This window comes from Pagrus pagrus (assembly GCF_965226575.1).
Source record: "Pagrus pagrus genome assembly, chromosome: 21".
Classification (NCBI taxonomy): domain Eukaryota; kingdom Metazoa; phylum Chordata; class Actinopteri; order Spariformes; family Sparidae; genus Pagrus; species Pagrus pagrus.
The window spans coordinates 8891234-8915292 of NC_140208.1; the positions used below are offsets into that span (position 1 = coordinate 8891234).

A 24059-nucleotide genomic window follows, 5' to 3' on the forward strand; every position below is an offset into this window, starting at 1 on the left:
GGGGGAGATTTGAGTGACAACAATAAAACCTTACTTTCACAAGAGTGCACGAGTACTCATAATAATCCATAGATATAATATGCACTGGGGCAATTTCTTCTGCACAATGAGTACTTTTAATATGTTAAATCTCTTTGATAATAATCGTTAAGTAAGTCAGATTTTGAATACGTATTGGAATATTTTTTACATTGTGTAATTGCTAATTAAGGTCAAGTAAACTATCAGAATGCCAGTATTCTTGTTATATCTTAAAGAATAAGTTTACATTAAAAATTTTAATTCAGTTATTAATGTGCTCACCCCCATGCTGATGGAAAGTCGGGTGAAGTTGCACAGTCCACAAAACATTTCTGGAGCCTCAGAGCAAAACAGAGTTGCAGCGTTCTCCTAAACAACTGAAGTAGATGGGGACCCGTAAACATAAAGAACAACAAGCCAAAAGAAACGTCTTTTCAAATCACCTGGAGATCTCAGAGCTTACAGAGACTTGGATTACACTGAATGAGCTATTTAACAGTATGTAAAGTATATATAATTTACTTGTTTGTTACCTGTAAAGTATTTCATTTCTATGTATGATTATTCAGTAATCTGTTATATCATATGAACATCATCATGACCGGAAATAAAACTGCTCTGAGCTCAACGGCCGTTTTTCTAAATACCTTACCCGCACAGTCACTCATGAACCGTTACTGGAGGAACAGCTGCACCTCTTTCAGATGCTGCGGAGGTTTTAGCAATATGCATGCTTTGGCAAAAACACTGCCTCAGAGCCTCTTAGAAGGGATCTCCAAACCCACAGAGATGTGCCAGTTCAATTAACTTGGCTATAAACATTATAGACGAGGATTAGTGGGATAGATGAGAAGCAGTGAAACTCAGATGGACGTTCCATGAAAGCCATATGCTCTTTTTGTGTTCTGACTGTAGTTACAGTCTGCCCATTGAGCAACATCAGAGACGAATTTAAACACCACGCTGCAGAAAGTCAATTTAAATGCATGTACTTCTGCGTTTTGACAAATGGTGTCAGTGTTTTTCTTTTACACGAGTGTCACTCTCTTGGCCAAACTAAACCTTTAGAGAGTTGACTATATTTGTATTCGTGGTCACTGTTAGAAAGCATCTGAATTCTTGAAATGACAAACAAATACCGCACAAAGATGTGTACTCCTAATTTAACTTTAAAAAATAATTTGTGGTGCAGTATGAACAGGGTTAAATGTTTTAACTGCATGCAAAATTAGGAATGAAAAAAAGTCTTAAATCATAAAATGGGGAATTCTGTCAGGGTTGGAGAGGATTAACTGTTCATTAAAGTTTAGAAGACATGGCTCCTGTAACAGGAGTCCTTTAGCCATCTGTCTATGGCCGGTGTGAACCACAGATGGCATACAGCATTCTGCATGGGGTCCCTGTACTGGGAGTTGGACGCTCACTTCCTATTTACTGTTAACCATATGCTAGCTACAGTGAACCAAGTCAAAGAAAAAAAGACCAAAAACAACTAAATCAAGGCTTATTATTTCTCAAACTTATGGAAGAAAATACACTTTGGTTCAGTCGTGTTGCACTATGATTGGTAGATACTGCCCCCTATGGTTTTGACAGTCGAAACACACACACTTTGTTGAATTGCAAGACTCCTACTCCTGTACTATGAGCTGCTTTGATAACTTGTTTAGTAATGAGTCAGCTGTGCCCTTTCGGACTGCAAAACACATCTTGCAAAGTTTGATGTGTCACATTCGCTATAATTGTTTGCGAAAGCGCTCAGTTTCCACACTGCTGAAGGGGTTTTAGTAAAAAAAAAAAAAAACAACTTGTCACCCCCACACTGTAGTGGAAGAGACAAATCCTCAGTGCCCTTTAACACAAAAGGCAGACAGTCTAAAACCGAGGAGGACAGTCTGACAGTCTGGGGGAGATTAGTGGCACACAACAGATGTTACTCCTTGATTAACAATAGTGTCTGCCAGGGGTGAGCTTGAGCTCCCCACCCTTCTGAGGCCCTGTGTGTTAACTTCGGCCCCCACAAAATAAATGAACTTACTGCAGATGATGTTATAGGAAAGGAATGGTAAAATGTATTCAATGATCTTTTTACTGGTGCAGCTTTTGGTGATGTGGCAATAATATCCAGTTGCTTTACTTTCGTCTTGATTAAAATGGCTTCTATCAATTTTCAGATGTGGGAGGATTTTGACTCTGGCTGTCAGTGGATCACAATGTACAAACAGTGTCTAAACACAGAAAAGTAAACAAAACACAGCTATTATATGTGCACAAGTTGTACTGGAAGTGCTTTCCGACTTAAGAAAGTAGATGATTAATGGAATAGAAAATAAGACAAATCCTGGATCCTAGAATGTTTGGATTTTTTTGTCCAATACCTGTTTGACAAGAAAACAGTATGAAAAAATTATTACCACGAAAAAAATCTCTGTTTTGTGGGTTGATTTTTAAAGGAAAAGTTCATCCACAAATGAAAATGTAGTCATTGTCTGCTAACCTTCATGCCCAAATCAAGTGAAGTGAAGAGAGAACATTTCTGGAGCTTCACAGTGAAACAACATTGCAGCATTGTCCTAAACAACTGATGTTTTAAAACATTAAAAATCAACCGAAAGAAAACATAAAATGGCTCCATACAGATCGTCCTGCTTACACTTTTGGCTTTGCAGCTACAGTGAAGATGTCAGCTCAAAAAACAGATCATGCCAGATGAGCTATATGGAGCCATTTTATTTTTTAAACTCCATTGTTTTTTTAAGTTTTAAAACAAGTCCCCATCTACTTTGGTTGTTTGAAAGAATGCATGACGTGCTGTTTTCGCTGTGAAGCTCCAGAAATGTATTGTGGCCTACAAAACTTCATCTGACTTTCAGTTGGCCCGGGGGCGAGTAGTAAATGCCTGAATTTTCATTTTTGGGTGAACATGTACTTTAAGTGATAAAAGGGACCATGTGTAAAACGACTGCACAGAACATGAGTATATATAGAAACCTAAAGGCATATTGCATGCCGATGAACTCCTGATAAAGCCAGAACCCACTTCCTAGAGAGAGAACATCTGCGTATCATAAGTGTAGGCTATTTATATGGGACTAACCCATCTTATACTGGAATTAATTTCGTGAGGGGGGGGACTATGAATGTATAAACACACATAACTCTCTCTTTCTCGCTCAGTGTGGCACTTTAAGTCACACAGAGCTGGCAACTTCTTATGTTACACCACTGTATGTTGTGAAAGTGCCTTGTCTATATGAACAGCTCAAAACTGTGATTACTTTTCATTACTGCACGGATGGGGCAGACCTCTAGTTGCACGAGCGGGGGTGGTGAAGTTAAGGAAAAAGTCTCACAAAGATCCACGTTCGCCTTCCACCGTCGTTTCTTTTCATCTGAATTCAATAAATCAAACTTGAATGAGTCAAACATCGCAGTAAATTAACGTCAAAGCGGAAGTTTTAGCAGTGCGAATAAGTTATCGGACACCCCTCTCCCCTGTCAAAAGTGGTACGGCTCGCGTATGTTGTCACAGGCTCGTTTAGCGTGCAATCTTGGCCAGTAGTGCACTCACTGGGGTGATGTTGTAGTTTGCAGGAGCTGCCCGGAGCAGGACGTGAGGTGACCTGCCCGCTCTGCTTCATTGCCTGACTGCCTTGTTCCCGTCTGAAACACAAAACTCAACATGGTCCAGCGAAGCTAACCAGCTGCCCGGCTGTTTGTTGGAGAGTCCCAGGCACTCACCGTGATGCTTGTGAGTGTTTTGTTTTCTGCTCAAGTGTGAACTTTATGCGCTAGCTAACTCAGCTAACTAGTTGGCAAAGTGTGAAGTGTGATGCTAGCTTGTGTTTTTTTTTTGGAAGTGTGTTAATGGTGACACGTTTTACTAGAAGTGACATGTAGCAGAGTAGGATTTTCATTGTGGGAACTGAACTTGAAAAGTTAGCTTAGCAACTTTTCCTCATGTATGCTGCCTTAGCTCTCTGTCTTGTCTGGTGTGTTGCTTACATAAATGCAGCCATGACTTATTTCTGTCAGCTGTCCTTTTTATTAAGTCAGTATTGCCACATTCAATTGATTACACAACGTGAGGAAATGTTGTAGGGAAGGCTAGTCAAACAAAATGTCAGTAAGAGTAGACATGTCCATACATATGCAGAGTCTTGAAATGATCCCTAGTTTTCATGTCAGTGTCATCCACTCATCTTCTCACTGTAAGCCCAGAAAGTATGCTGGACTTGTTTGACATCTAATAAGTGGAAAAAAACTCAATTACATGAGCTTACAGAGTGACCAAGTTGTCCATGAAGTTTGCAAAGAGATGCTACATTCCTTGGATCAAAAGGATTTTATGTGATTTGGCTAGCTTTGAAGTGATCTGAGACAGACTTTTCACTCATGCCTGGATGGCACACATGGAGAGATAGGTCAGTGTTGTCAGGTGGCAAATGTCCAAGAGCTTTAAAAACAGCTTTTGGGTACGTGTCTTTGCCTGATGACACCACGTTACTTGACATCCATATCATTTGGGTTCCTCCTTCTTGTGTGTTTCAGTTTGTGCCGTTACAGTGGAATGTAGTTGTCTTATCTTTGTCTAGCCAACCCTCCCCTCAGGTATGAAGACAGGGTGGGTTGACATACAATCCAACAGATTCTGCAATTTAAGTGCACACTGGGATAATAAACACAAGAGCTTGTTAAACTGAACTCCTCAGTGTCCCCCGGTCATGATTATGACTGCTAAATGGGCTTGAAAATGCATTAATTAGGAGTTAAAAAGAGAAAATGGAAGACTTACTGTCAAAGTGTGGATGTATCATTTATTTCCTGAGCATTTCATATTTTATCATCAGTTGCTCGTGGCCTTTCTGTTGAGTTCAAAATCCTGTTTGCTCTGTAGCCTGCGTGTAACATTCTGTGAGCTCCCGTCACACCAGTTTCTTTGCCAAACTCATTTCCCTTTCATGAGGGATTTTGGAAAAGGGGTTTAAGGGACTGTTTGTGCTGGTTACTTGGACAAGCTCAGTTTTCAGGGCCTTTTCCTCTGAAACTGAGAGGCATCCACCTGGAGGGCTGGCAAGCTCATCTGAAAAACTGTTGAACAGTTTTTAGCTCGAGTACAAAAGAAGCTGCCAATCGGATCTCGCAGATGAGTCCTCTTTCCTTTCCATATCACTGGAAAGATTTAGACAAAAATCCGAAGGCTCTCTCAGATCCTGTGTAATCGTAATGCCACTGTTATGACATTGTTCAAACACTCATCAGGGAAAAAGTTAGCTCCCTAGCTTTCCCATGCTGTTTCATGTATATATATGCAGTGTGGGGGATGGATAAATTCCTGCTTGAAAACTCAAGAGTGCTCCTTCCCCTCCTCTCTTAATTTCAATTGAAAGTTAACAGGGCTGCATCCACTGGATGTGACTTATTCTCATTTGGGTCTATTAACATGCAATGTTATACTGCTGTGGATGTAGATGGATGTTGGGTCTCGAAGCTTTTGTAATTAAGAGACATTGTTAGATTTAGCATTCAAGTGGACGGCATTTCTCTCCAACTTGGACAGGTGTGTTGAAAGCCTCGATTACAGAGCTCAACAAAGCTCTTGTCCTGGACAAATGTATACAGTGCAAGTGATTATGTATGAGATAATTAAACAGCAGGCCTGCTTTAAAACGTAGGCCTCCTTGGCTGCCATGCATAGCCATGCTGAGCCTTTGTGTTTATGGTAAGTGGGCAGCTGCATGCTTGTGAGACCTTGGCTGTACCCCAGGCCTTCAACTGAGCCTGATAACTACTATTGAAGCCTCCCAGCCATGCTTATTTCTGACTATTCATTCACTGCTTTACATGTAGAGTGTGCCTCCTGTTTGACATAGCCTAATTTCTATGAACATGCGGACAGCTGTGGGCTAGCCCGCGCCCTACAATGAGTTTCATAAATTTCTTTTCAGTCAGTCAGCCGTGGCAAAACTTGGTGGCACCTGCCCTTTGTGGCGCCTAATTAATGAGGACACCAACAAAGAAAGATTCGGGTTTCAAAAAACCTTGAATTTTCACAGTGCGGCAGAAAAAGCAGAACTGGTTTGCCAATTTGTCATTCAATTACCCGGTCGTCTTGAGCACTGCTTGTTTGTCTGCCTTTTTATGACATGCTCTGTCAACACACCCACCATTATGATGAGAAACTAAGTCCAAATATGGATCCTGTACGATCCACGCAACTTAAAGAAGTAGGCCACACAGAGCCAATAGCTCAGGGGAATCAAGCTTTTTAGGAACATGCTTTTTTTTTTTCCAGCATTCCTTTCACAAGTAGTATGGTGTTGAAGAGCAGCACAAATCCCCTCAGTTAGGTTTCAAGTCAGGCCATCTCAGGTGCTCAGCAGATGCTCGAATTACAGAGACGGCCACAGTCCTGGGATTGTTGCGAGCAGGATGCAGATCGGACTGCCATGCATGCATTAAGTCCAACGGAGGATGTCTGAAAATTCAACCTCATGTTTATGCTTTTCATCAGTTTACTTTACACAGATGCTCGAGAGCTTTGATAAAACATTTCAAGCATGTGTGATAAGCCTAAAAATAGATACAGAACAGATACAGTTCACAAATGCGTTGCTCGGTAACCTGCACAAAGTGCAACGATGATATCAAACAGTGTTGTTTTCCGCCAGCTGTCCAAGTGCTATAAAATGGATTAGTATTAGCTCTAATTGTCAGTCAGACACAAAGCTGCCAAATCCTTATGTAATGTTGGCCTAACCAGCAGGATTACTGTCTGAGCAATGTATGCAAAAGCTGCTCTAATTGGGGAAACAGAGCTTTCATGGGTGACCGCAGTTTAGATGTCTATTGTAACTGCAAAGCTGACAGCCTGTAGTCTTTCTGGGCTTGACCGCAGTATAGTAGATCTCGTATAGAAAGTATCTGATGGCTCTAAAGCAGGCCTCCACTCTTATAGTTGACCCAATCGTCCCTGTGGTTTCCCTCTTGTCCTACATATCGCTCTTTCAGGCCGTGCGATAGCTTTCTGACACCCCAAAGCAGCGATGGTTGAAAGGCTTTGTGGTGACCACAAAGGAAGTGTGGAGTGCCATCACCTCGTCCAAGGCGGCATCATTGTTGTATCTCAGGACGGCTGCTGTCACTGCAGACTTTGTTGCAGTCAGTCAGACGCCTGTTTGCATGTGATGGAAAGCCACGTCTGAGCGAAACGTTCTGCAGTGTTCTTCCCCTTCTCGGAGATTAGACTTCTCAGTTGTCACAGTGGTTGCTGCCCCACTGCAGATAAAGAGCTATCGGGCTGCAGAAGCGTAGAGGCTCCCACTGATTCCAGATAATGGCAGCATCATGCTGGAGGTTATGGGGATATTATGACGTCAGATGGGGAGTGGCACTCTAGGTGCCTCATTTGACAGATTATATCTCTGTCTGCATCTTTAAACATGGCAGTGCATGCAGTGGCTCCTTCACTTGCTTTACAGCTTTCTCTGTGCAAGAAGAAGCGGACTGCCCTTTGCCAGCGCTTCTCAAAATGTTTTCTGTTCACAAACTGTCACAAGTTTGAATGCATTTCAAGGGCCTTGGGGCTAGGTTAGGCTTTTATAATTGTGTGTTCAACTTATGTCATGGAGCCGAGGAATGTTTATAATTATGTTATAAACCTCGCCCATTTAAAGCACTCGGCTAAGATTTATGGGATGAAAGCGTAATGCCTGAGCATGAGAAAGGTGATAAATTCTCTGCAACTGGAGGTAATGGATGTCAGTTACAGTTTAGAGTCCAGAGTGTCAGGCCACAGTTAGAGTTTTTCCATTTTTCCAGGGAAGGAAAACATCATCTAGTATCCTTTTTGTTTGGGTAAACATCATGTTAAAGAGCTTTTCTCGACTTTGCCAATTTCTTTGGGCGAGGTTTTTTTCTTTCTGTGTCAATGCCAGCTCCATCCATCACTGAGCCATTAAGGGAAACGTATAAACAACTGTTTCCTCCATCCCAGCACTTCTCTAGTTATCTCTGCTGCGAGGCGCAGATCTGTGTGGTTAATGGTCACGCAATGTATAAGCTGGCCTGACCTAGCGCAGCAACACAGCTTTGATCGGTTTCTATTCACAGAGGCCACGACTATAAAGCTGGCATCCTTGAACCATGTTGATCTCCTTGTAGAACTCTGCTGCTATAAAAACATCCTTGTGTTTAAGTTGTTTTCCTGATGTGATAAATGTCAGTAATGGAAATCATATGCTGAATGCAAACACCACCTCAAGTATGTCATTGTCAGGGTCTTGTGATGCTGCACCCCCCCCCCCCTCCCTGCAAACACACGCATATACATATACACACACACCACACCACCACCCGCAACCTCTGATGTCGCCTCTTTTGTTTCCCACGGTGTCTCATCTTCTGCACAGAGCGCTCTTTTGTTTCACGTACGCTGTCTCTCTCTCCCTTTCCCCCCTTTTTTTGTGCCTGCAGTTGTTCTGTCATTCAAACACTCCTGACCTTGAAGGCATCCTACGACTGTCTTGTGTCCACCGTGCTTTGTTTCGGTCCCCTACCTGACGTAGCCTCAATTGGAACTGAGCTGGTGGTAGTAAGAATCCTCTGCGATGATTGTATAGATTTACATCTGTGGCCGATCAGCTGTTTTACTGTAACCGTGGTGCAGCACTAATGCGAAGAGGGTTGTTTTGATAACCGCAAGGTCAGCTATTCCCAGCCAGCCCCTGAGTATTCAATTACACAACTTTGACTTTGCTCTGTTCCTCTCTGTGTGCTACAGAGTGGAACACTTTGAGGAAACTCACTTACTCTCTCAGATGACTGATAATCCTCCACATGAGCAGAAGAAAACAAGGTATAGAAGTCTAATTTCGGAGGGCTCGCATGGAAGTAAAAATGCAATTTTAACTTGTTACAGACCACACTATGGCGACACAGGCGACGCCTCGCGAATCAAAGCGAGTGCTGGTTATGTTTGCTTGCTCACTTGAGAACTTAATGGGCTTGTCAAACCACCAACCTCTTGAATTTCCACTCTCCATATTTCACTTTTGTGTATGTTGAACAGGTTTGCAAGAGTGCCGGAGTGGAGAATTATAGTAACTTCCAAACAGTCGAGGGCTCTTCTGAATGTTTTAGTGTGTGAGATGAGCTCGAGGGTTCAATGGAGTCCTCCACCAAAAATGTTTTTCTCTTTTGAGTGTCAAATTCTTAATGCCTGTAGGCTTGAAGGGTGTCTATATAAAGGGTGTTTATAACTTGCTCCTTAATGGAGGAGGGTGGCTGCAGACAGCTTGGATTCACTGTAGTTACAATAGCTCAGACATTTCACAAACTCTACTCTCACATAGCTAACACGACTAGGTAACCAGATGAGAATGGGTGAAATTCAGGACAGGGGAAACAGGTGTGGGTGTGGTCACGGCCTCTCTACAGTATAACACTAAAATTCAAAACTCAACTCTTATGATTATTGTTGTCCTTGAAGTCTGCCATGAGGAAAAAGAAACACAATGACTGTGTTGTATGCAACAGTGTGTAAATCATTATTCGTTTATCATTCATTTCATCAGTGTGGTGCCAATCACATCTGTCTTGCCCAAGTATGTGTCAGATCACTCCTTCTCTGTGGCTGCCTGCCTGCAGCTGTACACTGCTAAAAAAATAAAACTACAACCGCAATGATCATGAACATGATTCATGTAGACAATGGGCTTTTAAATTTTAAAAGGCTAAGCTGCAGTACCTGCTATAGCCAATGGAGCGCCAGAACAGTACCCATCTTTGGGCCAAAGCCAGAGAAATGGATTATGCTGCAGAAGTGGTTTGAAAGGTTTATATGGAAATTTGATACTTAATGACTTTTTTTTGCCATGACTGTGTTTCATATTGAATCCAATGTAGCTGCTGTAAATCCATGTTGAACTCCTCACTCAAGATAAACTTTCAGTTGAGTGTTACCTTAAGAGAGCATTGGGTTTGCTCTCCATTGACTGTGCGATCGGAGCCTCCACCCAGGGGATCTGTACTCCCCAATCCAGCCAGATTGTTCTCTGCTTATATGGTCGACAGAATGTCAGAAATGTGCTGAATTCTAATCCTGTGCTCATCTTTGTGTGTCCGCTCAGGATTGGGCCAAGGAGTGAAGCACATTCCTGAAGGAGTCGAGGGCCGCCGTCTTAAGCTTATGAGAAACCGACCCGCTCACACCATGCCCGTCAAGATGGCCGCCAGCTTTTCTTGCCCTCACTGGAACGCCTTGGGACAAGGATGTGCATTGCCATGGTGATCATATTCAAGAAAACACTGGAAAAGAAGGGCGCCGACGATGTAACATCCAAAAGGACAGATTTGGGCCCGGTGAGAGGTTATTTTCTACTTTTGCCAACAGGCCTCAACTGCACTTGTCAAGGTGGAAGATGTCAGGTTCTGCTCTAAATCAGGAAATTGTTGCCGGCCACTCATCACTCCACATCAGTTTTATGGCTCTACTTTATATTTTCCTATTTTGTCAACATTAACCAGAGCTGAAATTTGATTTTTAACTTCCCCGAGTCAAATTTGTTGGAAGTGTTGCCTTACTGAATTTCAGGAAGTGATGTCAAAAGAACTATTTGTATGCTGAAGATGGGAATAACAGATGTTTATGTTACAATTACTCATAATTGCGTCAAAATAGCTGCCAAGTCTTATCAGCAGGGTGTTTGTCATCTGGTGTCGAATCCCCCGTGTTCTATTTACTTCACTCAAAATGACAATGGAGTATTTTAGTTCCACTAGGCAGAGCAACTCTGACTCATTTTCTAATCAGCATCCATGCAGTAGAAACCTTCTCTGTGCCAGCACAGACTGAGGAAAATCCCCCACCAATGTGGACTGAGTTTGCCCTCTCAGCCACGTGAAGTGAAGTCATCTTGCACAGAGACTGAGCGTCAATCAGAGGCATTTATAGTGGAATCTCCATCTGTTTACGGGTCACACTTAAGCAGCAGAAAATGTGCTACGACATATGCTCTCTGGGCCAGTTATAGTCACACAAAATTAGACTTTTTACTTATTTTTTTGAATTATTGACTTGTGAATGGTAGAACCTCCTGTGCATTCCATTCAAACCTATTTATGTGACTTTCTGGTTTCTGGCGAGCTGACAGTGAATCTCTCTTGCAGTTCCAGGCACAGACCATGAGCCAGGGGACTACACTTTTCTCTTGTGGACTCATGGGTAAGTCTCATAAATATATGCACCCAGCACTGTATGTCAGTAGCAAATAACACAAGTAGTAATTTAGCGATAGTATATTTTGTGGAAATTTTGCCAAAACTGTAAATAAAACATGAACAAAACAAGGTAATTAGAAATTATAGAATCGTCTACAGTGGCCTAACAGCGCCAGAGATATTAAAGAAGTTGCTGACTTGGTAAAAATGTGCCTGCAAATGGAACTCGTGAGCTTGTGGTAACGACAGGGGAAGTTGTTCAGGATAGGCTTGGCATTCAAGTGGTCAAGTCGTTGAACACTGCAAAGTAAAAAAAAAAACCTTCCTCTCAACCAAAAAAATGACCTTCCACGTAGAGTGACTGATGTGTGGAGCTGTAAATATCACTTTCTGTATTATAATCTCTAAAATTAAAGTTTTCGTATTTGTACATATTGGACAGCCGATACTGATATATCTGTAATGGGCTAATATCGGCCAATAATATCTGAAAAAGTGTAAGAATATTTCTTCTTATGAGGGTTATTCGTGAATACCGCATGAGAGGATGTTCATATGCACTGTTTGAAGGCCGCAAAAATCCTACGGCATAGCAACATGTCACTTCCCATCACTTACTGGAAAAAACAAGTAATTCTGTGGCTTGTAGAGGCCAGAAAATCTCAGGTGTTTGGTGACAGCAGTGGTTCCGAGAGGCTTATCGTATTGTAACACTTTTACAATACTGCTGCTGATTGAATTATCAGCAGCGGGCCATCCTCTGCTGCATCTGGTCGCCTGTCACACAGCATTATGTGAAACATATCTGACAGGTGTTTTCTGCCCAGATGAGTGTTCGTTATTTACTACGTGTTAGCGGCTTATCATTTGCAGGGATCGCATTGCGCTCTTGCATGCTTTCAAGCTGAGGACATGTTGTTCCCTAGCTGAAAATGTGGTTATAGGCCCATATTCTAAGTTTATCCAGCTGTATGAGTAATACTTTCTACAGTCTTTGTATTGTAAGATTAAATAGCGCTCTGTCCCTGCAGTAACTTAGCTTTGAGTTTGTAAGACTGGCAAAGTCCTGGCAGAGGACCCAACAGCACCAGTAGGTGTTGTTAACACTGCCCTTTGTTCTTGGTCCTGCCCATGTACTGTAGATGGTAATTTGGGGATTTTATATCCAGTGGAGAAGAATAGACCTTTTGCATACCAGGAGTGGGCAGTGGCTTCGATGTTCGGTGTCTGACTCAGAGTTGACTGACCAGTTCAGTTGGCTGACCCATTCAGCTATTCAAGAGAGTTTGTGTTGTGGCAATAACAGGTGCTTTCCAGGCATGGTAGCCATGGTGCTGGGGCAGTCAATCAGCAGTGTTAGATAGGGAGCTGGTCTGATACAGAACTCACAACAAAAGAGCAAGATCAGACTGTTTTATGATGGGTTATTGACATTTTATCAACCCTTGCCCGAGCGGAGAGGTTTGATATCGAGTCAGTTGGACAGTGAGCCTGGTTCCCTTTCACAATCAGCTGTGCTTACAGACTGTGACACTAAAGCAGTGCCTGGAGGACAGGATTTATTTTTAGTGCCAATTACACAAAGCAGTGAGTAGTGTCAATACAAAGTACACATGCTGGGACCAATGTGCTGACCGAGACTGAGGCAGTGTCATGGATGTTGTCCAACATAACCTTCTGATTATATACCTCGGCACAAAAAAGTTGCTTGTTTTGTTTTTTTCTTGCACAAAGTTGTTCTCATATTGTGTTTGGTTCTCCTAAAAGAGTTTGTACACCAGGTCTGAATTTCTGACCAATCAATGATCAAGTTGACACACACAAATTTAGCACAGCGACACTGAACGTTGCCTCAGAGAAATATCTTTAAAAGATCTGACGTGTTTCTCATAGTTATTTATTCAATAATAGAATTCACCCTTTTTATCCTTTTGTCATTAGCAAAAAAGTGTTTCTAGGCAAACATACTCACACTAAATAAGCTGTACTTTATTTATTTTAACATTTTCAGACAGCATTAACAGGCTTTGTGTGCAAATGAGCCCATAAATCATTTTCTACATTTTATGTGACAATCTTATCGGTCTCATCTCAGTTTCGATGTTATTTAATTCAAATGAATGTGGTGTTTTGTTGCAGAGACAAACCGGTGGTGTGAGGTGGGCCACAGCTGTGCCATAGGGCAGAGGCCAGTTGGGACCAGCCTGGAGAGCCTGTGGGATGTCCTGCCTGAGGTGCATAAAAGTTCTGCCAACTGGGACTGGGATGTTGGCTCCACTTCGAGCACAATCACAAGCTTGTTGCAAGACCTCAGTCTGACTGAGGCTGCGTCCTCGCACTCCACTGCACCCCCCAGCAAGCGGCAGTGCCGGTCCCTGTCTTGCTCTGATGAGCTCGGCGGTTGCCGCTCTACCTGGCGCCCTCAGGGCTCCCGTGTGTGGACGACTGTGGAGAAGAGGAGGTGCCACAGCGGGGGCAGCGTCCAGCGCGGTGGCGTTGGGAACGCGCTGCTCGGCTTCCCGGCCATGCAGCGCAGCTCCAGCTTCAGCCTGCCCGCCCGCTCCAACACCCTGGAGCTGCCCTGCTTCACTCAGCGTCTCCCCTACCCCTCTGCGTTCACCGGCCTGACGCCCTCCTCCTCCATGCCCCTGTCCTCCGAGCCCTCGACGCAGCCCCTCTACCTCTCTCACGAACAGATCTGCCTCCCTGAGCCTCGTGGACCCTCGCCACCCAGCTCCCCTGACTCCACTCCAGAGCTGGAGCGCCGTGGTGGACAGGGGGGTCTTGCCCGCAGTCGCTCACAGCCGTGCGTCCTCAACGACAAGAAGATCGGTGTGAAGCGCAGAAGACCAGCCGACTCTCACAAACAGAGGCCTTCTTTGGACCTGGCCAAGATGACCCAGGTTGGTAATTACACATCAAACAGAAACCAAATGCTTTGTGTCATATTTAATCACAGGGGTACCTGTCCTGTCTGTCATCACTTGAGGCCTAATATACAGTCTGTTAAAAAGGCTCTTTAATGTTGCACCTGAACATGCCATGATTTATTAGAAGCAATTTCCACTGGCACTTTATGTGGCATTTATTTATTGGTTTGAACTCGCCACAGCTCCAAAAGATCACAGTCCAGTCTCCGGAGAGACAAGACCCACAGGAAATGGTCATGCCAGCTGGAAGCTCTGCTAGGTCCATCAGTCTCACTAACATTGGCTATTCATACTCTGCTGTTGTGGCAATTTTCTGCTTCCATGTTGGATAAACAAACACTTCCAGCTTAGGTCACGCTACTGTGTCTGTTCTCCCTCAGCACACCTCAAAGTGTTTCTGCAGGCGCTGTCATTAAATGAGGGCGATCATTCATGCAGGCCTGTTGTGAGCCGCGGTCCATGGGGGTATTTGCACTTGAAGAAATGGAGAGTTTGGAGCAAAGAATGCTGATTTGATCAAAGCAGGAATTAGGAAGTCAGATGAGTTTGTGTTTATGGAATAAATGATCTTATGAAACCAATGGCTTGAGCTGATCCACTTCTGATGTCAACAGACCGTCTGTTTCAGCTGCACATCCTGGCAGGCGTTTCTCTCTCTGCCCCACGAGCACACAGACACACACAGTAAAATTTCACACGTACGCCGAGTGGATCATAAACACAGAGCTGGACTTGGCCCCTCTGAGAAAGTCACCCAGAGTTCAGCATTGTCTTAACAGCCGGGCTGCTGTGACACGACAAGCAGACGCCACACACGCTCCAAACAGTGACGAGGTCAACATAGAGAAAAGAGCCTCGGGCGACGCGACCGACAATATTTTCACAGAGGACCGTCAGGGTGCTGAGATTGTTAGCATTGGATCTGTCCTGCTGTTTGTGAATCGTGTTCTCTGTTCTCCTCCATTGAAAGGCACTGCTGGGATGTTGGGTTTCAGCTCAGGTGGAAGGCACGAAGCCACTGAAACCACGAGAAACTGTTTTATTGCAGCATTTTTATTTTATTTTTGAACGATCTTAAATTTCTCTCAAGTGACTCTGGTTTAGAGGCAAGCCCTGGAGTAAATGATTTCCAGATATTTTGGCATAGCACCACCTCTGGGTTTGGTTGCACAAGGGTCATTCCTTGCCAGATCACGATGAATTCATAACTTTTCACAGTTCATTCCATGGATCCCCCCCCCCCCACCAAAAAAAAAATCCATGTTAAAACTTCTCTTAAATTCATGAGACCTTGCAAGATCTGATTATTCCTGTAGTAAAGTTTTGAAGTTTGGCCCTCAGGGCTAAATTTAATAATATTTGTGAATTTCCATGTGTTTGTAGTCTTACCAATTGCTTATTTTTCACTGGAGGGGAATTAAATTTGTCCTGAACATCCAGAGCACGCTAAGGATGATTTTATAATGATGTGTTTTTTTTTAAATAGCTGGTTCAAAGATGTTTACCCAAACCAATGGCAATAGAACATTTTTTACCAGATTTCTGTTCAAGAAAATCCTTGACATGAACTGGGAGGACCTACGCAAGTTGGTATGGAACGACCCACAAGTTAACTGAAACTTAAAGGTGCACTATGTAGTTTTGGGGAAGAGACAGAAAGATATGCAACAGAAAGATCTTTTTCATGCCTAAATAAACACACTCTCTTTGTTTACATGATTGAATAAACTTAATAAACAAGCTGACCTTATCTCACCGTTTTACTTTGTTTATATGTGGCGGACCCTGCCACCTTTCTAGCCTCAAACAGTGTTCTGGGGACTTTATTTTCCTCTGAGAACAGCTTGTTCTTTTACAGTTAGTAAAGATAAATATTTCTGAGTTTGTATTATCACCTCGTTAATATTGTAAGTAATATTGAGTTTGAATTTCTTCTCCAAAACTACATAGTGCCCTTTTAGTCGTCTGAAGTTATTCATGATGCAATAATGCCAAACCTTTCAGCTGCTCAAAGGATTTTCTGCTCTTCTTAACTTTACATGATTTTAAATTGAATATCTACGGGTTTTGGACTTTTGTATCAACAAAACAAGCTGACTGAAGAGGTCATCTTGGGCTCTGGGAACTTGCAACAGGATTTTTTTTACTTTTTTCGACTTAAGTAAACAATAATTTAATGAGCTGGAAAAGAGACAAACTGCTTCAACCTAGAAGTCTGAAGTGTGCAGGAAAATCACAGTGGAAAAGATCTTCTGGTGATCATACACTAAACCTCCTTGGCACTCAACTCAGGGGTTTTATCGTGCTTTACATGTATCACCTCATCGGCATTCAAAGTCACCTTACTATTCAAAGATTGGTGACAGTGCTGAGTGTGTCTCTAAAGTGTCCTCTCATCCACACGCTGCCACAGCGGTGTAGTTTACTCAGGGAGAAACTGCTACCCTCTGCGTGGCTCACTGCGGCTCCGTGAATGTCAGGAAGTAGAGCAGCTGTGGCAGAGGTTATAGATCGTCGCACAGGGGAGATGCGTGTTGGGTAAAGAGATATTGATTTCTGTAAATTCAGCTCAGTGGGTGGATCTCTGCCACAACCGGGCCTCATGAGCTATTGATCAGCTTTTATTGACGGAGAGTCAAGGTCAGTATGGATGAGGAGACTTTCAGCTCTCTTCTCCATTTCATTCAGATGGGGGGGGGCTGATAGGAGCAGACAAACATAGACACCGGCAGCACTTATTCATGACCCTCATTGGGATGTGGAGCAGTAACTTTTCTTTGCCAGAAACCGTAAGAACATTCTGCACATGTTCTAAGTCAGAGCTATACTTGGGTTTTGGAAATGTCGATGGCACCGTTTTGCTATAGTCCAGACCACATTGCCTTATCATATCGGTCCCATGGTCTGGGAAAGAAGCCTGAAGGTTGAGACTGACGTGCTAATGCAGAAGGCAGCAATGTGACACCGGCCCGGTGCTGACAAATGTACCCGCTTGACCAGCGCCAAGAAAAACAGCAGGGCCCCGTTTGATCTATCGCTGCCCGGTGCTGAGACCTTTCTCATTGCTGTCAGGCCGAAGAGGTGGATCATAACTCTGCTTAGCACCCTTTCTTCTCTACTTTGTTCAGAGCTCTACACACTTTGGCCTCTATAATTGCAGATCTAAGCCTTTGATTGATATTATATCTTGAATGTCAATATTATTGGCGTCATGATAGAGCTGAAATCATAAGTTGGCAAATTGATAATTAATTAGGATACTAAGTCTTGGAAGCTTTGAAATATTTCAACAACTGTTGGATGGGTTGACACTAACTTTTGCTCAGACATTCATGGTTCCCAGATGATGGACCCTAATGACTTTGGTGAACCTATTCAGTGCCACCATGAGGTTGACGATTTTGGTTTTGAGTGAAGTATTTTGACAACTATTGGATGGATTTTCATGATATTTGGTACGGACATTCATTCAAAATAAGCAGGTAGAAGGTGACCTCGAATTATTAAAAAAAAACCACAGATGAATGTGCAGCTGATACACTTGGCTGTGAGCTGCATCCCCAACAGCCCCATGCTTGTTAAGTATTACATAAGCAAACAAGTGACAGGAGGTTTCACACAGGCCCTATTCTCCTGCGTCCTTCTGGCCTAACACCGTAGTGGTCAGGCATGAGGCAGCTGTCCTGCCTTCTCCACATTAGCTGTACAGATTGGATAAGCCTCTGTCATAAAGCCTCCCGCTCCAGCGTGCACAGCTGTCGCAGGACTTGCCTGCAGCAACTCTGGCACATGTGGACTCGCCTAAGGAAGTTTCTGGCTTTCCCAGATGTATGTGTTCATTGTGCAGTGCCAGTGAAAGGCCAGCAGAGTCAATAGGCTGACATGAGTGATGTTTGCCCTGCGGGTATCAGGCCACTTGCTGCATGTGTTCAGTTGGACCTCAGATCGCATAGCCCCACTGATCCAACTGCCAGTTGCTCCAGTATGTAATACAGGCTAAATTTATACCCTTCAAATCTTGTTATTTTTTATATTATAGTGGTTGCTGCCCAGTGTCCAGCTCTGACCTCACTGACTCACTCCAGTACAGTACAGGGATTGTTTTCACAAGATGGCTGTATGCTTTTAGTTTTGTTTGTGCCCTAGTTAGGACATGGGTCAGAGTCCAAGATGAAGAAATGTTTTATGTTTCCTTACTAAATATGCCATCACCATGGGGACTAAGGACTCCTACCAGACCAAAAATCTGACTTATTTGTTTAGGTAAATACTTGTTTCCTCAATTTAATGCCTCTAAAAAACAACCTTTCCGTCCTCCCACAGAAACTTCGGAATTTCCACAGCCTTAGCTGCCCGGGAATCACAGGCGAAGACAGCTGCGAGTCCAGCCAGGCCCTCCTTACTCTCAGGAGCACCGCTCAGTGCGACACCGACGACTCATCTGCAAACGAACACAGCTTTGAGGACGTTCAGCCTCGGACCAAAGAGGGCGAGATCACCAGGAACGTGTCGTCGGACCCCACCATCGAGGAGGTGGACTGGAACTCCACGGACTGTGGAGATGTGACAACCAATGGGAAGGACAATGAGCCTCTGTGGGCGGGGCTGTGTAGCATGAGGAAGGATGTGTATCAGCTTGGAGGCGAGCTCGACATTGAGCAAATTGAGAGGAACTGAGCTGGACTGTCTTGCTCTCAGGGGAAGCTAATTTAGGGGACTGAAAGTTTATCACCAGGTGGTACAGAAAACAGTACTGATAGTCTTAAGGACAAAGCAAGTGGAGAAGCTAATGAAATGAGCGTTCTAGCACTTGTTTTTTTTTTTGTTTTTTTTTCCTCAAGGAGAGATTGAGCAGGAGCTTTGTGGGCTAAAAGCCCATTTTTGGAGACTTTGTGTAGTCAGAAGCTACTTCCGCACTGTGCGGTATCTCAACTGTGTCTCAGGAGAACAAGGAAGTCGGGGAGGATGGATTCGGGTGGAGATAATAAAACTGATAAATAGAAAAATGATATATTAATGTTGGCTCAGAGACTGGGGTCTTTAACATTTCTCTGTAACCCTGATTACCTTCGTTGTACTACATTTGGAGAGAATTCACAGCAGGTTTGTATAAATTCTCTGCACTAGAATGAGTGTCCGTTCACCTGTCTGTCTTTAATCGTACATGGGTACATGACGGACAGAAGACGGAGACCACTTCAAGAGCTACTGTTAGCAAAGCCCCTTTCACTCTTACTGAGCAACAAGCTGCACGCACACACAGCCTGTAAAGTATATTGAAGAGCTTAACATTTCACAGTAACATCAGGCTTCTCTCTGAGATCTATGCTCCTGTTTGTTTGAGAGAAAACTTTGTGATGCTAATAGCGTTAATATTCTTTCTTTTTACGATTTGTAACTACAAAGTTATGTAAAACATGAGCATATTTCTATACAAATAAACACAGTTTTAAATGTGTCATTACTTATCGCATTCTTTCAGTGTCTTTGCTCATAAAAAAATTGGGATGCTGACTCTGGACAGAGCATGTTGGATGTTGCCCAATCACATCCAGATGTGACGGGTACATCTGTATCGCCTAGTGGTTCAATATAATGTGATGGAGTTAACTTTGAGGTATTTCTACTTTACTTCAATTTTATGCTACTTAACTGCATTTCAGAGGCAAATATTGTTTTACATGTTGCATCTATAATAATAATAATAATCTAATCTATTACATAAAAATACAACATTGACGGGGGGAATTCTGCATAACTACTTCAGTTTTACTCACTTAAGCACGTTGCTTGGGTAAAATCCCTTAGTTACATTTCATCACTGTATTTAAGTACATTTTTAATTCAGGACTTAACTGCAGCATTGCTACTTTTATTTAAGTAAAGCAGTGGGATCCTTGAGGGGGTCCCAGGGGTTCACCAGCACTCTATTTCCACTATAATAACCAAGTTATTGAATAATTAATGCAATGATGACAGTAATTTGACTGTTTTGGTCATGGGTTTCATACACTTACTATAAAACATCTACATAAATGCAAACTTGTTACCAGATGGGGGACTCTGGGACAAAATCTTAATATATATATATATATATATATATATATAAAATAAAACGGGGGTCTGTGACGTGAAAAAGTTTGAGAAGCGCGGAAGTTAAAGAATTCTTCTGCTGCTATTAGCAGAGCACATGCGTTAACAGCGAGGTCATTGTTGGAGACGTCTTTAATGCAACAATGCAGACTGACCCAATTAAGTAGCAGGAAAGGACAATCACAACCGTAGTAGTGCTACTACTGATGAGCCTGTGTTTGTGTGCTGAAGCGGGGAGTGAGTAGGGAGGACGCCGGGTAGGGGTGGGAAGTCCGGTCCCTGTTTCTTTTTTCCTTTTTTTTTGATGGCGGGTGGAGTGGTGGAGCAGAGCGGCGGTTCACCCCAGAGACCTCCCTCCCTCCCCGCGCTAGGAAACAAAAGGGGCTTTTTCTCTGAGGAGCACAGTGACGTGGGAGGCGGCTGTGAATGTGGGCCATGTGTCAGGGCTGCTGCTGCTGCTGCCGCTGCTCCGTTTGTCTGCTTCCCCTCCCTAGCTCTGGTGCCTGTGCAAACCTCCAGAATTATCCTGCTGTTAAACTTTTTGATTCACTGCTCCAGTACGACGATAAAACCACGTCTGGCTTGAGACGATGCTTGTCATTCTTTGAAAGCGTAAGGTGCCGCTGAGAGAGGAAAGTCGCCTCATTAAAGAGCGGCTGAGTAATTTGTAGATTGCTTGACATGCTATACTCCAGGCTCGAATACCACACAAAGCATAACTGTGGGATTAAACACGCCTGCTGGGCCAATGCATACTCTTGCAATGGACTTGATTATTATGCTGTTGCATGAGAATCTGTATGCTTGCACAGTGAGGTCATATTTACACTGTCACAGAGCCGCCCTTGGTGCATGCAAGCCACTGCTTTTCACCAGTTAAGACCTTTTCGGGTAATGAGTCGAGAAGGAAATGGGTAAACAGAACGTTTGTAAACGTGCTGTGTGGCAGACTGACACTCTGGGGGCCCCCCGGCCTTTAATCAGCCGAGTGACAGAAGTGAAAGGAGGCTGTGTACTGTGAGAAGATAGGAGTACAACGGGGTGTGGGGGGGGAGGCGTGCCGTGCCCACGTCCTGCACCACGCTCGTCCACAACCCCCGTCGGCACTGACACAGCAGGGTGGTGGTCACTCTCAAACTGCTGCTGGGGGTCATGCACGGTCTTATCCGCTCTAATGATGAGTCACCATCACACCTCTTTCAGTTCTTAGGCAACAGATGTCCCACAGCACTTGTGGGAGGTTGCGTCAGATGTTTCAGGTGTATTTATGGTGCTTAACACGCCTGCTGATGTTAACGCTTAAAAAAGTTATATTAAATCATCTCAAAACTCAGTCTTTATCTACTCACCCTCATGCCGATGGAAAGTCAGGTGAAGTTTTGTAGTCCACAAATCATTTCTAGAGCTTCACAGCAAAACCGTGGTGCAGCGTTCTCCTAGACAACTGATGCAGGTGGTGGACTTATGTAAGGATTGGCCACCTTTTTAAGTCATACTCCAAACAAATGGGGGGCAGCATATCACCAGAGTAATCGCTAACTGCTGCTAACAGTAACACTGCCTTAGCCAGTTAGCTCAGTTATCAGTTATCCAGCTTTGGACCAGGACCGGACAGGGCTAGCTTGTTAGCATGCTAACTTCAGTAGATATCTCTCCGATGCATTACATAGATATCATAAAGTCGAGAGTGCTATTTATTCACATTCTGTTTAGTAAATTTTTGAACATCTTCAACTAAAATTCTTAGATATTGCCTCTTTTAAAATGTAAAAAACAAAACACAATGGCTCAATACAGCTCCATATAGTGTAGTCCAAGTATCTGAAAGCCCCAAAATCCAAAACTGATTTGAAAAGATGTTATTCACACCCACAACATGTAGTCAAGCTGGTGCACCGTCTACAGACAGAGTGCATGCTAACGCTTTCAGCTCAGTAGCTGCAGTGAAGATTTTCGATTAAATAAAGGGTGTAAATATTGTCTTTTCAGATCAATTTGGGATCTTAGGGCTTTTCCACTAACTTATATTACACTGTATGAAGCCATTTTAATTGTTTTTTTTGTTGTTGATTTACATTTTTAAAAAAGTCCCCATCTACTTCAGTTGTTCATGAGAATGCTGCAACGATGTTTTTTGCTGTGAAGCTCCAGACCTGATTTTCCATAGGCATGGGGGTGAGTATATAATGACTAAATTTAAATGTTTTGTTCCTTTAACGTCAACACCAATACAGACACCTTATTGTGGTAGCACTTCTATCATTGTTTTTTAGGAAGTACCATCATTTCATTTAAAAATGTAGACGTAAAAAGAAGAAGAGAATCACCCTCAAAAACAAACCAAATTGAATTTTCTCTCTCAGTAGTGAAACTCTCCTAATAAACAAATTCAAACATGAAACTGAATCTTGGCCCTGGCTCGTGGGTCTGGTGTCTACCCCCGCTTGGCAGCACAAATGTGGTCGGGGTGAAAAAACAATTTAGCAGTAGCACCCGGCCACAAAACATTTCCAGTCGAGCAAGTGTTGTGTGAAGCTCTTTTCTAATAAAAACCCAGCAGTGCAAACTTCACCTTCAGCGCTAAATGACATACGCGCTGAATCATTGCACGGTTACGCTCGGAGGTGGTTGCTGTGTCGAATCTCACCCACATGCTTTGTTGGATTCATGCAAGACCAAACCACAAGCTGTGTGTGAGGTACAACTGACTTTTTTAAAGCTCAGCCGGTGTTGTGTCTGAGCAGCAGTAAAAGTCTGCACCCACATAGAAGAGATGTATGAAGGTCGTGCAAGCCTTTTCACGTTAAATAGTTTAAACTAGGAGGTGTACCTTCAGCGAGAGGATTGTTAAGGATATGAGGAGTGAGCACTCAAACGGAAAGCTTTGGCTTTTACAAAAGGTAACTGGACTCCTTCACAGGAGAGAGCCCCAGCAGAGACAGACAGCTTTAAAATTGAGGTCAGCTGTAAGCCTTCAGACCTTTTGCAGACCCGGACAGTTCGTTTACACTGCATGGTGACATACGAGCACCCTTTCGCCTGGATTATACATACGCACACGCTCTGGTATGACATCACGGGGTCATGCTCAGTGTCTGGGGAGCCAGGCCTCGGAGGCTTTGGTGGGCAGTCGAGCAGGGGTCGCGTCCCTGGAGGGGCCTGTGACGGCTGTGACCATGTCAGCGGAGCACAGACCGCTCTGTGTATTAACCGAGACACTTCTCAGATTGCTTGCAAAGATTCTGAGGGGCGGACGGGGTTGGGTCGCGGGGGCAGCCAGGAGAGGGAGGAAATTCAGGCTCCAGACCCGACAACTTCTGAAGTTCCAGAGCCCTCCCACGCCACCGAGTGCTGTTGGCACGGCCGGCCACAAGGGAAGGGGAGTGATGAAATGTGGGGAAACCATGTGGCTTGGCGAGTAAGAGCAAGAGGCCTCCGCGTGGGCCAGCGCTGCACGCACAGAAGGGAGGGGACAAATAACTGACTGCTGTCAAAACAAGTGCATGTTTCCATGGATAACGGTGCATTTGGGGCTGCAGGTGTGCGGCGCTGTCTGGTCAGCTGACCCGCCGTTTTCCTGTCGAACAGGAAGAGCCGAACGAGTGGAGATGAAAGTTCAAGGTAGCACACAGCTGGCAGTTGTTAAGGTGGCTAAATGCAGGTGCGATACAAGAGCAGCAGTGTACGTGGCGTGTAAGAGGAGCCTAACCCAAACAGATGACATACAAAACGTATGTGAATGTGGGCTCAGAGACACACTGCCGCAGTGTGTGTACGCCGCGCAGAGATGTGGAA

At 43.8% G+C, this 24059-nt stretch overlaps 1 protein-coding gene across 1 annotated transcript; it reads left to right on the plus strand.

Annotated features, from left to right (window-relative positions):
* Window positions 1–3600: 3600 nt before the first annotated feature.
* On the plus strand, window positions 3601–19629 carry fam53b (family with sequence similarity 53 member B). Its single transcript, XM_084342470.1, has 5 exons — window positions 3601–3772; window positions 10152–10383; window positions 11191–11245; window positions 13381–14144; window positions 18495–19629. The coding sequence occupies exons 2-5, from the start codon at window positions 10294–10296 to the stop codon at window positions 18846–18848; spliced, it is 1263 nt and encodes a 420-aa protein (XP_084198596.1). The 5' UTR covers window positions 3601–3772; window positions 10152–10293; the 3' UTR covers window positions 18849–19629.
* The last annotated feature ends 4430 nt before the right edge of the window (window positions 19630–24059 follow it).

Excerpts from the sequence above, each read along its gene's own strand:
- fam53b (XM_084342470.1), top strand. The coding sequence starts at position 10,294 with ATGTGCATTGCCATGGTGATCATATTCAAGAAAACACTGGAAAAGAAG. Across the intron at positions 11,246-13,380 it reads TTTCTCTTGTGGACTCATGG|AGACAAACCGGTGGTGTGAG; the intron begins GTAAGTCTCATA and ends GTTTTGTTGCAG. Across the intron at positions 14,145-18,494 it reads ACCTGGCCAAGATGACCCAG|AAACTTCGGAATTTCCACAG; the intron begins GTTGGTAATTAC and ends GTCCTCCCACAG.